This window comes from Pseudophryne corroboree, chromosome 5 (genome assembly GCF_028390025.1).
Source record: "Pseudophryne corroboree isolate aPseCor3 chromosome 5, aPseCor3.hap2, whole genome shotgun sequence".
NCBI lineage: Eukaryota > Metazoa > Chordata > Amphibia > Anura > Myobatrachidae > Pseudophryne > Pseudophryne corroboree.
Genome location: NC_086448.1, coordinates 272,015,823 through 272,032,006, shown reverse-complemented (window position 1 = coordinate 272,032,006; position 16,184 = coordinate 272,015,823). Strand labels below are relative to the sequence as shown.

General features: G+C 47.1%; 1 protein-coding gene across 6 annotated transcripts in view; it reads right to left on the bottom strand.

The window, feature by feature from the left end:
- NOD1 (nucleotide binding oligomerization domain containing 1) overlaps positions 1-16,184 on the bottom strand; it is a 175,566-nt gene that overhangs the window by 52,752 nt on the left and 106,630 nt on the right. For all 6 annotated transcript variants that reach the window (XM_063922337.1, XM_063922338.1, XM_063922335.1 and 3 more), the window contains 3 exons: positions 16,011-16,094; positions 13,465-13,548; positions 12,319-12,402 (listed from right to left, as the gene is read on the bottom strand). In XM_063922337.1, the coding sequence (XP_063778407.1) occupies positions 12,319-12,402; positions 13,465-13,548; positions 16,011-16,094 (252 nt within the window). The remainder of the gene's footprint in view (positions 1-12,318; positions 12,403-13,464; positions 13,549-16,010; positions 16,095-16,184) is intronic.

Here is a 16,184-nt window from a genome sequence, read left to right as displayed (position 1 = left end):
CATTGCTTGGTGTTATAGTTACTGCTGGTGGAAGTCCTGTATACATACAGGCTACATGCTCAATGGCATAACAGTATGTGATATAGGAATGTAACAATTAGAGATGTTGGGTCCTCATGATATTTTTCTCTGTGGGTCTCATGTCGGCATGATAGCTATCAATCTAGCATACCACACCCATTATATGAGCTACCCTTTTGTCCATTGTACTTAATGGGGGTTATTTAGATGTGGAAGAAAACCAAAAAAGCAAGCAACCTGGGCAAAACCAAGTTGCACTGCAGGTAGGGCAGATGTACCATATTTGGGTGGGGTGCGTTCAAACTGAAAATAAGATTTTACTTACAGGTAAATCTATTTCTCGTAGTCCGTAGTGGATGCTGGGGACTCCGTAAGGACCATGGGGAATAGACGGGCTCCGCAGGAGACAGGGCACTTTAAGAAAGAATTAGGAATACTGGTGTGCACTGGCTCCTCCCTCTATGTCCCTCCTCCAGACCTCAGTTAAGGAAACTGTGCCCGGAAGAGCTGACAGTACAAGGAAAGGATTTTGGAATCCAGGGTAAGACTCATACCAGCCACACCAATCACACCGTATAACTCGTGATAAACTTACCCAGTTAACAGTATGAACAACAACAGAGCATCAGATAAACCTGATGCAACCATAACATAACCCTTATTTAAGCAATAACTATATACAAGTATTGCAGAAGAAGTCCGCACTTGGGAAGGGCGCCCAGCATCCACTACGGACTACGAGAAATAGATTTACCGGTAAGTAAAACCTTATTTTCTCTAACGTCCTAGTGGATGCTGGGGACTCCGTAAGGACCATGGGGATTATACCAAAGCTCCCAAACGGGCGTGAGAGTGCGGATGACTCTGCAGCACCGAATGAGCAAACACAAGGTCCTCCTCAGCCAGGGTATCAAACTTGTAGAACTTTGCAAAAGTGTTTGAACCCGACCAAGTAGCTGCTCGGCAAAGCTGTAATGCCGAGACCCCTCGGGCAGCCGCCCAAGAAGAGCCCACCTTCCATGTGGAATAGGCTTTTACTGATTTTGGAGGCGGCAATCCAGCCGCAGAATGAGCCTGCTGAATCGTGTTACAGATCCAGCGAGCAATAGTTTGCTTTGAAGCAGGAGCACCCAGCTTGTTGGATGCATACAGGATAAACAGCGACTCAGTTTTCCTGACTCCAGCCGTTCTGGCTACATAAACCTTCAAAGCCTTGACTACATCTAGTAACTTGGAATCCTCCAAGTCACGAGTAGCCACAGGCACCACAATAGGTTGGTTCAAATGAAAAGATGACACCACTTTTGGCAGAAATTGCGGACGAGTCCGTAATTCTGCCCTGTCCATATGGAAAACCAGATAGGGGCTTTTATGTGACAAAGCCGCCAATTCTGACACACGCCTAGCCGAAGCTAAGGCAAATAGCATGACCACCTTCCACGTGAGATATTTTAACTCCACGGTTTTAAGTGGCTCAAACCAGTGTGATTTCAGGAAACTCAACACCACGTTAAGATCCCAAGGTGCCACTGGTGGCACAAAAGGGGGCTGAATATGCAGCACTCCCTTTACAAACGTCTGAACTTCAGGAAGAGAAGCCAGTTCCTTTTGAAAGAAAATGGATAGGGCTGAAATCTGGACCTTAATGGATCCCAATTTTAAGCCCATAGTCACTCCCGACTGTAGGAAGTGAAGGAAACGGCCCAGCTGGAATTCCTCTGTAGGGGCATTCCTGGCCTCACACCAAGCAACATATTTTCGCCATATACGGTGATAATGTTTAGCCGTCACGTCCTTCCTAGCCTTTATCAGCGTAGGAATAACCTCTTCCGGAATGCCTTTTTCTGCTAGGATCCGTTGTTCAACCGCCATGCCGTCAAACGCAATCGCGGTAAGTCTTGGAACAGACAGGGCCCCTGTTGCAACAGATCCTGTCTTAGAGGCAGAGGCCATGGGTCCTCTGTGAGCATTTCTTGCAGTTCTGGATACCAAGTCTTTCTTGGCCAATCCGGAACAATGAGTATTGTTCTCACTCCTCTTTTTCTTACGATTCTCAGCACCTTGGGTATGAGAGGAAGAGGAGGAAACACATAAACCGACTGGAACACCCTCGGTGTCACTAGTGCGTCCATAGCTATCGCCTGAGGATCTCTTGACCTGGCGCAATACATTTGTAGCTTTTTGTTGAGGCGGGATGCCATCATGTCCACCTGTGGCAGTTCCCATCGACTTGTAATCTGCGTGAAGACTTCTTGATGAAGTCCCCACTCTCCCGGGTGGAGGTCGTGCCTGCTGAGGAAGTCTGCTTCCCAGTTGTCCACTCCCGGAATGAACACTGCTGACAGTGCTTTTACGTGATTCTCCGCCCAGCGAAGAATTCTGGTGGCTTCCGCCATCGCCACCCTGCTCCTTGTGCCGCCTTGGCGGTTTACATGAGCCACTGCGGTGATGTTGTCTGACTGAATCAGCACCGGTTGGTTGCGAAGCAGAGGCTCCGCTTGACTTAGGGCGTTGTATATTGCCCTTAGTTCCAGGATATTGATGTGCAGACAAGTCTCCTGACTTGACCACAGACCCTGGAAATTTCTTCCCTGTGTGACTGCCCCCCCCCCCCCTCGGAGGCTTGCATCCGTGGTCACCAGGACCCAGTCCTAAATGCCGAACCTGCGACCCTCGAGAAGGTGAGCACTCTGCAGCCACAACAGAAGAGACACCCTGGCCCTGGGGGATAGGGTGAGCAGCCGATGCATCTGCAGATGCGATCCGGACCACTTGTCCAACAGATCCCACTGAAAGGTCCTCGCATGGAACCTGCCGAAGGGAATGGCCTCGTATGACGCCACCATCTTTCCCAGGACTCGCGTGCAGTGATGCACCGACACCTGTTTTGGTTTTAAGAGGTCTCTGACCAGAGTCACGAGCTCCTGAGCCTTCTCCGGCGGGAGAAAAACCTTCTTCTGGTCTGTGTCCAGAATCATGCCCAGGAAGGGCAGACGCGTCGTAGGAATCAGCTGCGACTTTGGAATATTCAGAATCCAGCCGTGCTGTTGCAACACGTCCCGAGAGTGTGCTACGCTGATCAGCAACTGCTCTCTGGACCTCGACTTTATGAGGAGATCGTCCATGTATGGGATAATTGTGACTCCTTGTTTTCGCAGAAGCACCATAATTTCCGCCATTACCTTGGTAAATATTCTCGGTGCCGTGGACAGACCAAACGGCAACGTCTGGAATTGGTAATGACAGTCCTGTACCACAAATCTGAGGTACTTCTGATGAGGTGGATAAATGGGGACATGCAGGTAAGCATCTTTTATGTCCAGAGACACCATAAAATCCCCCTCTTCCAGGCTTGCAATGACCGCTCTGAGCGATTCCATCTTGAACTTGAACCTTTTCAGGTAAATGTTAAGGGATTTTAAATTCAATATGGGTCTGACCGAACCGTCCGGTTTCGGTACCACAAACATTGTCGAATAGTAACCCCTTCCCTGTTGAAGGAGGGGAACCTTTACCACCACCTGCTGGAGATATAATTTGTGAATTGCCGCTAACACTATTTCCCTCTCTATGGGGGAAGCTGGCAGGGCCGATTTGAGGTAACGGTGAGGGGGCATCACTTCGAATTCCAGCTTGTATCCCTGAGACACAATCTGTATAGCCCAGGGATCCACCCGTGAGCGAACCCACTGGTGGCTGAAATTTTGGAGACGCGCCCCCACCGATCCTGGCTCCACCTGTGGAGCCCCAGCGTCATGCGGTGGATTTAGTAGAAGCCGGGGAGGACTTCTGTTCCTGGGAACTAGCTGTATTGTGCAGCTTCTTTCCTCTACCCCTGCCTCTGGCAAGAAAGGACGCACCTCGGACTTTCTTGCCTCTTTGTGGTCGAAAGGACTGCATTTGGTAACACGGTGCTTTCTTAGGTTGTGAGGGAATATATGGCAAAAAATTTGACTTCCCAGCCGTAGCTGTGGAAACTAGGTCCGAGAGACCGTCCCCAAACAATTCCTCACCCTTATAAGGTAAAACCTCCATGTGCCTTTTTGAGTCGGCATCGCCTGTCCATTGCAGAGTCCACAGGACCCTCCTGGCAGAAATCGACATTACATTTATTCTAGAGCCCAGTAGGCTAATGTCTCTTTGGGCATCTCTCATATATAGGACAGCGTCTTTTATATGCCCCAGGGTCAGTACTATAGTATCCTTGTCCAAGGTATCAAGTTCCTCAGATAAAGTATCTGTCCATGCTGCTACAGCACTACACATCCAGGCCGACGCAATTGCCGGCCTTAGTAGGGTACCTGAATGTGTATAAATGGACTTCAGGATACCTTCCTGCTTTCTATCCGCAGGATCTTTTAGGGTGGCCGTATCCTGTGACGGCAGGGCTACCTTCTTAGATAAGCATGTCAAAGCTTTGTCTACCCTAGGGAAGGATTCCCAGCGTAACCTGTCCGTTGGCGGGAAAGGATACGCCATAAGCAACCGTTTGGAAATCTGCAGTTTTCTATCTGGAGATTCCCAAGCTTTTTCACATAACTCATTTAACTCATGTGAAGGGGGAAAGGTCACCTCATGCCTTTTTTCCTTAAACATATAAACCCTCTTGTCAGGGACTGGGTTTTCCTCTGAGATGTGCAATACATCCTTCATTGCTATAATCATGTAGCGGATGGCTTTAGCCATTTTATGCTGCAACTTTGCATCATCGCCATCGACACTGGAGTCAGAATCCGTGTCGATATCTGTGTCAACAATTTGGGATAGTGGGCGCTTCTGAGACCCTGACGGCCTCTGCGCTGTAGGATCAGGCATGGGTTGAGACCCTGACTGTCCCTAGGCTTCAGCTTTATCCAACCTTTTATGCAAGGAATTAACATTATCATTTAAAACCTTCCACATATCCATCCAATCGGGCGTCGGCGCCGTCGATCCCACATTCATTTGTACCTGCTCTGCTTCCACATAGCCTTCCTCGTCAAACATGCCGACACAAGCGTACCGACACACCACACACAGGGGATGCTCTTTTTGAAGACAGAATCCCCACAAGGCCTTTTGGAGAGACAGAGAGAGAGTATGCCAGCACACACCCCAGCGCTATATGACCCAGGAATTACACAGTAACTTAGTGTTTACCCAGTAGCTGCTGTATATACTGATTTTGCGCTAAATTTATGTGCCCCCCCTCTCTTTTTACCCTCTTTCTATCGTGAATCTGCAGGGGAGAGCCTGGGGAGCTTCCTCTCAGCGGAGCTGTGGAGAGAAAATGGCGCTGGTGAGAGCTGAGGAAGAAGCCCCGCCCCCTCAGTGGTGGGCTTCTGTCCCGCGATTTTGTGTAAAATAATGGCGGGGGCTCATGCATATATACAGTGCCCAACTGTATATATGCCCACTTTGCCAAGAGGTCTCTAATTGCTGCCCAGGGCGCCCCCCCCTGCGCCCTGCACCCTACAGTGACCGGAGTGTGTGGGTTTAATGTGGGAGCAATGGCGCACAGCTGCAGTGCTGTGCGCTACCTCATATGAAGACTGGAGTCTTCTGCCGCCGCTTTTGAAGTCTTCTTGCTTCTCACGCCGGCTTCTGGCTCTGTGAGGCGGACGGCGGCGCGGCTCTGGGATCGGACGACCAAGGGTGCATTCCTGTGTACGATCCCTCAGGAGCTAATGGTGTCCAGAAGCCTAAGAAGCATGACCTATCCACAGTGAATTGGGCTGCTTCTCTCCCCTCAGTCCCACGTAGCAGAGAGTCTGTTGCCAGCAGATCTCTCTGAAAATAAAAAAATCCTAACAAAATACTTTCTATTTAGCAAGCTCAGGAGAGCTCACTAAGGTGCACCCAGCTCGTCCGGGCACAGATTCAAACTGAGGTCTGGAGGAGGGACATAGAGGGAGGAGCCAGTGCACACCAGTATTCCTAATTCTTTCTTAAAGTGCCCTGTCTTCTGCGGATCCCGTCTATTCCCCATGGTCCTTACGGAGTACCCAGCATCCACTAGGACGTTAGAGTAATCTAAATTGCAGTGTAAAGATAAATCTATCTAATATTTGTGAGCTAATTGCAAAAGCAGCCAGTATTTAGCCTGCACAGAAAAAAAATAAGATTTTAAACCTACCGGTAAATCTTTTTCTCCTAGTCCGTAGAGGATGCTGGGGACTCCGTAAGGACCATGAGGTATAGATGGGCTCCGCAGGAGACATGGGCACTCTAAAGACTTTAGATGGGTGTGCACTGGCTCCTCCCTCTATGCCCATCCTCCAGACCTCAGTTAAAGAACTGTGCCCAGAGGAGACGGACAGTACGAGGAAAGGATTTTTGTTAATCTAAGGGCAAGATTCATACCAGCCCATACCATCCACACCGTATAACATGGAAGATACGCAACCAATTAACAGTATGAACAAAACAGCATCAGCCAAAAACTGATCTTAACTGTAACATAACCCTTATGTAAGCAATAACTATATACAAGCCTTGCAGAAATAAGTCCGCACTGGGACGGGCGCCCAGCATCCTCTACGGACTAGGAGAAAAAGATTTACCGGTAGGTTTAAAATCTTATTTTCTCTTACGTCCTAGAGGATGCTGGGGACTCCGTAAGGACCATGGGGATTATACCAAAGCTCCAGACCGGGCGGGAGAGTGCGGATGACTCTGCAGCACCGATTGAGCAAACACGAGGTCCTCATCAACCAGGGTATCAAACTTGTAGAATTTTGCAAAAGTGTTTGAACCTGACCAAGTCGCCGCTCGGCAAAGCTGTAATGCCGAGACGCCTCGGGCAGCCACCCAAGAAGAGCCCACCTTCCTAGTGGAATGGGCCTTTACCGAATTTGGTAACGGCAATCCAGCCGTCGAATGAGCCTGCTGAATCGAGTTACAGATCCAGCGAGAAGTAGTCTGCTTAGAAGCAGGAGCGCCAACCTTGTTGGCTGCATACAGGACAAACAGTGCCTCTGTTTTCCTACCCCGAGCCGTCCTGGCTACATAAATTTTTAAGGCCCTGACTACATCAAGGGACTTGGAATCCTCCAAGTCACCCGTAGCCACAGGTACCACATTAGGTTGGTTCATATGAAACGATGAAACCACCTTAGGCAAAAATTGAGGACGAGTCCTCAACTCTGCTCTATCCACATGGAAAATCAGATAGGGGCTTTTGTGAGATAAAGCCGCCAATTCGGACACCCGCCTTGCAGATGCCAAGGCCAACAACATGACCACCTTCCAAGTGAGAAATTTTAATTCAACCGTTTGAAGAGGTTCAAACCAGTGAGATTTTAGGAACTGTAACACCACGTTAAGGTCCCGTGGTGCCACTGGGGGCACAAAAGGAGGCTGGATGTGCAGCACTCCCTTTACAAAAGTCTGGACTTCTTGGAGAGAAGCCAATTCCTTCTGAAAGAAAATTGATAGGGCCGAAATCTGTACCTTAATGGAGCCTAACTTTAGGCCCATATCCACTCCTGTCTGTAGAAAGTGGAGAAAACGGCCCAGATGGAAATCTTCTGTAGGAGCATTCTTGACTTCACACCAAGATACATACTTCCTCCAGATACGGTGATAATGTTTCGCCGTCACCTCCTTCCTAGCCTTTATCAGAGTAGGGATGACTTACTCCGGAATACCTTTCCCAGCTAGGATTTGGTGTTCAAACGCCATGCCGTCAAACGTAACCGCGGTAAGTCTTGGAATACGCAGGGCCCCTGCTGCAACAGGTCCTCCCTGAGAGGAAGAGGCCACGGATCTTCTGTGAGCATTTCCTGAAGATCTGAATACCAGGTCCTTCGAGGCCAATCTGGAACAAGGAGTATTGTCTGCACTCTTTTTCGTCTTATGATTCTCAATATTTTTGAGATGAGCGGAAGAGGAGGGAACACATAGACCGACTGAAACACCCATGGTGTCACCAGAGCGTCCACCGCTACTGCCTGAGGGTCCCTTGACCTGGCACAATACCTCCGAAGCTTCTTGTTGAGGCGTGACGCTATCATGTCTATTTGAGGAAGTCCCCAATGACTTGTTATCTCTGCAAAAACTTCTTGATGAAGTCCCCACTCTCCTGGATGGAGATCGTGTCTGCTGAGGAAGTCTGCTTCCCAGTTGTCCACTCCCGGAATGAAGACAGCTGACAGAGCGCTTACGTGATTTTCCGCCCAGCAAAGAATCCTGGTGGCTTCCGCCATTGCCACTCTGCTCCGTGTTCCGCCTTGGCGGTTTACATGAGCCACGGCTGTGACAATGTCTGATTGAATCAGAACCGGTAGGTCGCGAAGAAGATTCTCTGCTTGTCGTAGGCCGTTGTATATGGCCCTTAATTCCAGTATGGTGATGTGTAGACAAGCCTCCTGGCTTGACCATAGTCCCTGAAAATTTCTTCCTTGTGTGACTTTTCCCCATCCTCGGAGGCTCGCATCCGTGGTCACCAGAACCCAGTCTTGAATACCGAACCTGCGACCCTTGAGAAGGTGAGCACTCTGCAGCCACCACAGGAGAGACACCCTGGCCCTGGGGGACAGGCTTATTTTCTGATGCATTTGTAGATGGGACCCCGACCACTTGTCCAGAAGGTCCCACTGAAATGTCCTCGCATGGAACCTGCCGAAGGGGATGGCCTCGTAGGCCGCCACCATTTTTCCCAGTACTCGAGTGCAGTGATGGACTGACACTCTTTTTGCTTTTAGCAGGTCTCTGACCATGTTCTGGAGTTCCTGGGCTTTTTCCACTGGGAGAAAAACCCTCTTCTGTTCCGTGTCCAGAATCATGCCTAAGAAAGATAGCCGAGTGTTGGAATCAACTGTGACTTTGGTAGATTTAGAATCCAGCCGTGCTGCTGCAGCACTCTCAAGGAGAGCGACACGCTTTCCAGCAATTGATCTCTCGATTTCGCTTTTATCAGGAGATCGTCTAAGTACGGGATAATTGTGACCCCCCTGCCTGCGCAGGAGCACCATCATTTCCGCCATTACCTTGGTGAAAATCCTCGGGGCCGTGGAAAGCCCAAACGGCAACGTCTGAAACTGGTAATGACAGTCCTGTACAGCGAATCTCAGGTACGCCTGATGAGGATATATGGGGACATGAAGGTATGCATCCTTTATGTCTAGTGACACCATAAAATCCACCCCCCTCCAGGCTGGAGATCACTGCCCGGAGCGATTCCATCTTAAATTTGAACTTTTTTAAATACAAGTTCAGGGATTTTAGATTCAGAATGGGTCTGACCGAGCCATCCGGTTCCGGGACCACAAACAGGGTTGAATAGTACCCTTTTCCCTGTTGGACTAGGGGAACCCTGATAATCACTTGCTGTTGGCACAGCTTTTGAATTGCAGCTAAAACTATTTCCCTCTCTGGGGGAGAAGCTGGCAAAGCCGACTTGAAATATCGGCGAGGGGGCACCTCTTCGAATTCCAGTTTGTAGCCTTGGGATATAATTTCCATTGCCCAAGGATCCACGTCTGACAGAACCCAGACCTGGCTGAAGAGTCGAAGACGTGACCCCATCGGCGCAGACTCCCTCAGTGGAGCCCCAGCGTCATGCGATGGATTTAGTAGAAGCCGGGGAGGACTTCTGCTCCTGGGAACTAGCCGTCGCAGGCATTCTTTTCCCTCTACCCTTATCTCTGGCGAGGAAGGAAAAGCCCCGACCTCTTCTGGACTTATGCGACCGAAAGGACTGCATCTGATATTGTGGTGTTTTCTTTCGCTGTGGGGGAACATAAGGCAAAAAAGAAGATTTACCCGCGGTAGCCGTGGAAACCAGGTCCTCTAGACCCTCCCCAAATAAGACCTCACCCTTGTAAGGTAAAACTTCCATATGTCTCTTTGAATCGGCATCCCCCATCCATTGGCGGGGCCACAGGGCTCGCCTAGCAGAAACAGCCATGGCGTTGGCTCTTGAACCTAACAGCCCAACGTCTCTCGCAGCGTCTCTCATATATAAGGCTGCGTCTTTAATGTGACCCAAGGTCAATAAAATGGTATCCCTATCTAGGGTGTCAATGTCAGATGACAAGATATCTGCCCACGCTGCTACTGCGCTACATACCCATGCCGAAGCTACCGCCGGTCTGAGCAAGGCACCAGTATGTGTATAAATTGATTTTAAGGTAGTCCCCTGTCTGCGATCAGCAGGATCCTTGAGGGCTGCCGTGTCTGGAGATGGTAGCGCCACCTTTTTGGACAAGCGCGTTAAAGCCTTGTCCACCCTGGGCGAGGATTCCCACCATACCCTGTCCTGCGCGGGGAAAGGGTACGCCATAAGAATTATCTTGGGAATCTGCAGTTTCTTGTCTGGAGTCTCCCAAGCCTTTTCAAATAAAGCGTTCAGCACATGAGACGGGGGAAAGGTTACCTCAGGTTTCTTTTCCTTAAACATGCATACCCTCGTGTCAGGGACAGAGGGGTCATCTGTGATATGTAAAACATCTTTTATAGCAATAATCATATAATGAATACTTTTGGCCACCCTAGGATGTAACCTCGCATCATCGTAGTCGACACTGGAGTCAGAATCCGTGTCGGTATCAGTGTCTGCTACGTGGGACAGTGGACGTTTCTGAGACCCTGAAGGGCCCTGTGACACAGCTAAAGCCATGGATTGACTCCCTGTTCCTTCCCTGGACTCTGCTTTGTCCAATCTCTTATGTAATAAAGACACATTTGCATTTAAAACATTCCACATATCCAACCAATCAGATGTCGGCGTCGCCGACGGAGACATCACAATCATCTGCTCTACCTCCTCCTTAGATGAGCCTTCCGCTTTAGACATGCCGACACACACGTACCGACACCCCCACACACCCAGGGATATACATCTATATGGAGACAGTCCCCCAATAAGGCCCTTTGGAGAGACAGAGAAAGAGTATGCCAGCACACACCCAGTGCCACCGGACACTGGAACATAAACCCAGTCAGTACAGCACTTTTATATATATATAAGCAAAATATGCTTGGCACTCACGCTTGTCTGTGAACAGCAGGGTCCGGTGCGCTTGATAAAGGGGAGAGATGCCCGAAACGTTGGCGTACCGGCAAAGGTGTTGTCCCTTATTTTCGTCTGAGTGCCTCCATTGTTTTGAATATATATATATATATATATATATATATATATGTGTATAATACACTCACTGCGTCAAATAAATGTGCCCCCTCCCTCTTTGTGCCCTCTGTACTTTTGTTCAGCAGGGGAGAGTCCGGGAGCCAGCTTCTCTGCAGCTTGCTGTGGAGAAAATGGCACTGGTTAGTGCTGGAGGATTAAGCTCCACCCCCTCAACGGCGGGCTTCGGTCCCGCTCAAATCTTTATATTGGCGGGGGTTTGTGTAATATACTGCCTCCACAGTATATATATCTATGCCAGTGTCCCCAGAGGTTAATTTTGCTGCCCAGGGCGCACCCCCCTGCGCCCTGCACCCTTACAGTGCCGTCAGTGTGTGAATGTGTGGGAGCAATGGCGCGCAGCGTTACCGCTGTGCGGTACCTCAGTGAAGATCAGAAGTCTTCTGTCGCCTTTGAAGTCTTCTTTCTTCTTATACTCACCCGGCTTCTATCTTCCAGCTCTGTGAGGAGGACGGCGGCGCGGCTCCGGGACGAACAACGAGGGTGAGACCTGTGTTCCGACCCTCTGAAGCTAATGGTGTCTAGTAGCCTAAGAAGCAGAGCCTATTATTTAAGTAGGTCTGCTTCTCTCCCCTCAGTCCCACAATGCAGGGAGCCTGTTGCCAGCAGTGCTCCCTGAAAATAAAAAACCTAACAAAAGTCTTTTTCAGAGAAACTCAGTAGAGCTCCCCTGCAGTGCATCCAGTCTACTCTGGGCACAGGATCTAACTGAGGTCTGGAGGAGGGGCATAGAGGGAGGAGCCAGAGCACACCCATCTAAAGTCTTTAGAGTGCCCATGTCTCCTGCGGAGCCCGTCTATACCCCATGGTCCTTACGGAGTCCCCAGCATCCTCTAGGACGTAAGAGAAATATAAATGTATTTCCTCCCTTTGCAGGCAAAATGGTATGTGCCAGATACAAACGTTCTTTTTCTGCCTTACTTCCAAATCCATATCAGTCCCAATGTTCCCAGTGAAATGCTTCAGCCACACAAAAGTATGTGCTCATGGTCATCAGGCAAAAGGAATAGCCATAATAAGTGAGCCCACGGAAGATGTGAAGGAGGGATATACTGTATGTCCCAGATGCTGGTGCAATAATCCACTGAAATGACGACATCGATCTCTAATAATATACTTTATTTTCTGCTTTATGATTTGAAAATTAAGTGATGGTGATAATGTCTTACCCAATGTCGAAAATACTGTTGTTCTTTTGAAGAGCTTGAGCAATAAGTTTACCACCCACAGCAGTGAACTGATTCAATCCCAACCTGTAACAACAGCCATTGGTAAATAACCAAACATAATTTTCTATTCAACAGTTAAAGAAATGATCATTGACAAATTGCACAGGTGCAGAAATTGCAGCACAAACGCTCTTTTGTGATCGTCCTTTTGTTCAAACATACAAATTGCATGCATTGGAGAGGGATTTAGCAGCCTCTGCAGGGGTGCTAGAAAGCACAGTTTTGCATTGAAATGGAAAAAAGAGATTAAAATACAATCATATTTTGTGGGCAGCATTATTTAGAGATGAGGATGGTATTTTTTCAGGGCCGTGACCTGCTGTGTACTTTATTATTAAAAATGATACCTACAATGGTAAGTGATTTGTACCTTCCAGTTGCACCACTATTAGTTAGCACATTGAAATGGGATGCAGTTATGTGACGGGCAGTCTCCACATTACCGATGGCTACATCCGTCAACCCTCTAAATCCTGACAGCCAGCATGCCGACTTGCAGGGACTATTCCCACTCCCACGACACCCATAAAGTGGGAACAGAACCTGTGGCGAGCACACACCGAGACCACAAGGGGCTTGTTGCACTCGCTCCCCCGGAATTCCACCACCATGATCCCATGGTCGGTATGCTGACCGCTGGGATCCCAAGCGGCGGTAACGCATACCCAACCCATTGAAACAATTAAGTGACACGTAATAGAAAATCAAGCCCTCTCACAGTATAATTAATTTATGTAAACAGCTAAATTTGGAACTGTAAAGTTTAAATTAATAATGGGGAGTCTTTAAGTCACAGTACCTACCTCCCCACAAAACTAGGTGCAATTTTCTATTATAGGGATGTTGTGACATAAATAAGCAATGCGATTTGTAAACCAGCCTTAATGCAATTTGTTACAGAAGCACTTCCAAATTAAAAAAGTTACTTACCTCCTACATGGTAAGTCAATTTAACTGTGTTTGGATTGTTAACAGGACACAGCTGCTCACTGTATATTTACTGAACTTCTATTTTTACTAAATAAATGTTTCACAACCCCCTAGAAATGGCATCTGTAAACGTAGCTGAGTGTGATGGGTACTCACTTCAGGTATTTGAGCTTGGGGCATTCTATAATGATTCTTGCTACATATCTTGCTCCATAATCAGTTATGAGATTTTTGTACAATCTACATGAAACAAAAAAATAAAATTACGGAGAATACATAAAGTTCTGAGTCTGGCCAACACATGAAATACAACAGCTTTTGTAATAGAAGGGCAGTGGGCAAAGCATTTTATAGACTGTCAGCCACTTGCAGTCTATGGCGTAGAAAAAATGTTCTGTACAGATGGAGGATTCAAAGTAGAGTACAGCAGTGGTGTTACTGTAAGTTACAGGCTGATGACTGATGGAAGGGTTGCCGTTATACATTTTTGCCACAAACGTACAGCTTTGTAATGATTGGCTGCAAGTTAGGGCAGTAAGTGGATTGTGATATTGGTGGAAGTTAATACTTGCACACAGGTGTGATACAGAAGATAGACATTATAAAGGTCGACACTCAAAAGATCGACAGGGTCAAAAGGTCGACAGTCAAAAGATCAGCAGTGTTAAAAGGTCAACATGAAAACGGTTGACACAAAAAAGTCAAATTTTTTATGTGATTTTATGTTTTTAAAAATATTTCACCCAAATTTATGAATTGCGTCTCCTTGCGGGCTTGCTTCACTTACCACGCTTCGGGCTCTCTCTGCACTACTTTGCTCGCCACAAGGTTACTAAAGGTAATAGTTTGTGACAGGGATAGTAAATGTAGCAAAAGTTCTAAAAACATGAAAAACCCTAAAAAACCATGTATCGACCACACAAAGCACTGGAAGATTATATATCTGGAAGACACCAAAGCAATAAATTTCTGAGCACTAAAAAATATATCAGAATAAATTAACAATCAAACTATGTGGAATAAATTGCAGATCCTAAGGAATAGCTCTGAAAAATATTCCAAAGTACAAAATGCAATAAAAGAAATACATCTCAAAACAGAGCAATATATTCCATAATAAGAAACATTTAATTTATTACAAATACACAATAATAATACCATCAGTTTAAAAATACAAACACTATAATAGTTGTAATAACAGCGGCGGCTCCTACTCACATTTAGTAGGGGGGCTGCCGATTCCCCTGTGCCCGGAGTGGGCCAGCCCGGGTCCCGACACCTGAGTAATGGATCTGGAAGGTGCCTGTATTTCCAACAGGAAGTCACTGCCAGTCACAGTGAAGCCAGTGCAGTTACGGACTGCATCTGGCTCACTGACACTGAGCTGGGTGGCAGATTTTACTTTTTTTATTGCCGGGGGGGAGGGGGGGTGTTGCCCATAGGAAAAGTCCACCACTGGTAATAATGCGTCAAAGTCACCAGTAATAAGAACATTAAGTATAAAATATCAATATTACCATACTGTAATTATTCCGGATTACTTTCAGACCACTGAGCAGGCACTTGGTAGCTTTGTTGGAACAGTGCCAATTTGAGTAGATCGACTCTCTGATGGAAAAATGTGAATGCAATAGTTCAACACAGTACACTGTAGACAGCTGGAGCCAACCTCTGTGCCAATCTTCACTTGTGATTGTCCTCCGGTGATATCAGTTGAAATTTTACACTGAATGTTCTTATTTCTGGTGACTTTGGAAACATTATTGCAACTATTATTTTTTTGGGATTTTGATGATATTATTGTGTATTTTTAATAAATGATATGTTTCTTATTATGGAATAATATTACGCTCTTTTGAGATTTAGGGTTGTAGGGCATCAAGGTCCACTTAACCAGTAAGACTTGTGATGTGCTCATATGTACACGTCCATCAACAGAGGTGTATGTAACAGCAGGTTACAGTGAGGGGAACACATCCCATTACCACTGCTGGACAGTATCTAGGTATAAGTGCTATCCTTTTGCAGGCCACTGCAGCTTTGAAAAACAAATGGATGATTCTCCAATAGGTGTAATATATCCTGCAAATTAATTTAAGTTGGAAATCACTGAAATTCATTTGACTTTAAGGGCCTGATTCTCAGCCGCACGCACTGCCAATGTCGGACACAGTGTTTTTCTACTGCACATGTGTCTAGGTCACACCGCACAGGTGATGGGTAGGTGGCTGTTCAGACGCATGGAGATGTTGCATCTTCCAGGAGTGTTACTGAAAGTGGTTGTTCACAAAGATGATTCGTCACTCACATTGGAGGCCACACTCACCTACCATAGAGCTGGTGCCAGGTTTGATGGTGCAAACAGTGGTGGTGTCTAAAAACGCACCAAGTAATATTTGAGTGTCTAAAGATGCTCAACGTGGGCACCGAAGTCCTTGCACATTCGGAAGCACAAAAGAAGGGCTTTGTAGCAGTATTAGCATAGAGTCACAAACCCTATTGCGGCAAAAGGTGCAGACAAAGATGCGACTCAGAATCAGCCCATAAGAATATGCTCAGTTGATTTGCCCACCGACTACATCAACAAAGTATCCCTGAAAAATATTTTTAAAATTAGTGAACCAGTATTTCCACAGATGTCCTGAAATATAAGTTTAGTGTAGTGCGCTGAAATGTGTCCGTCTTCATAAATGTATACTTGCCCAAGAAAGCTGATGATCTTATACTTTGGTAATTCCTCAGCCAAAACTTTTACACCACCATCTGTGATCTGATTGACACTTAGTCTGTGATGTGAATAAAAGAGAAAATGTAGAAATCAGTCTTAGCACCTCAAAACCTTTTACAAATCATACAAAGGGCCTAATCCAGACCTG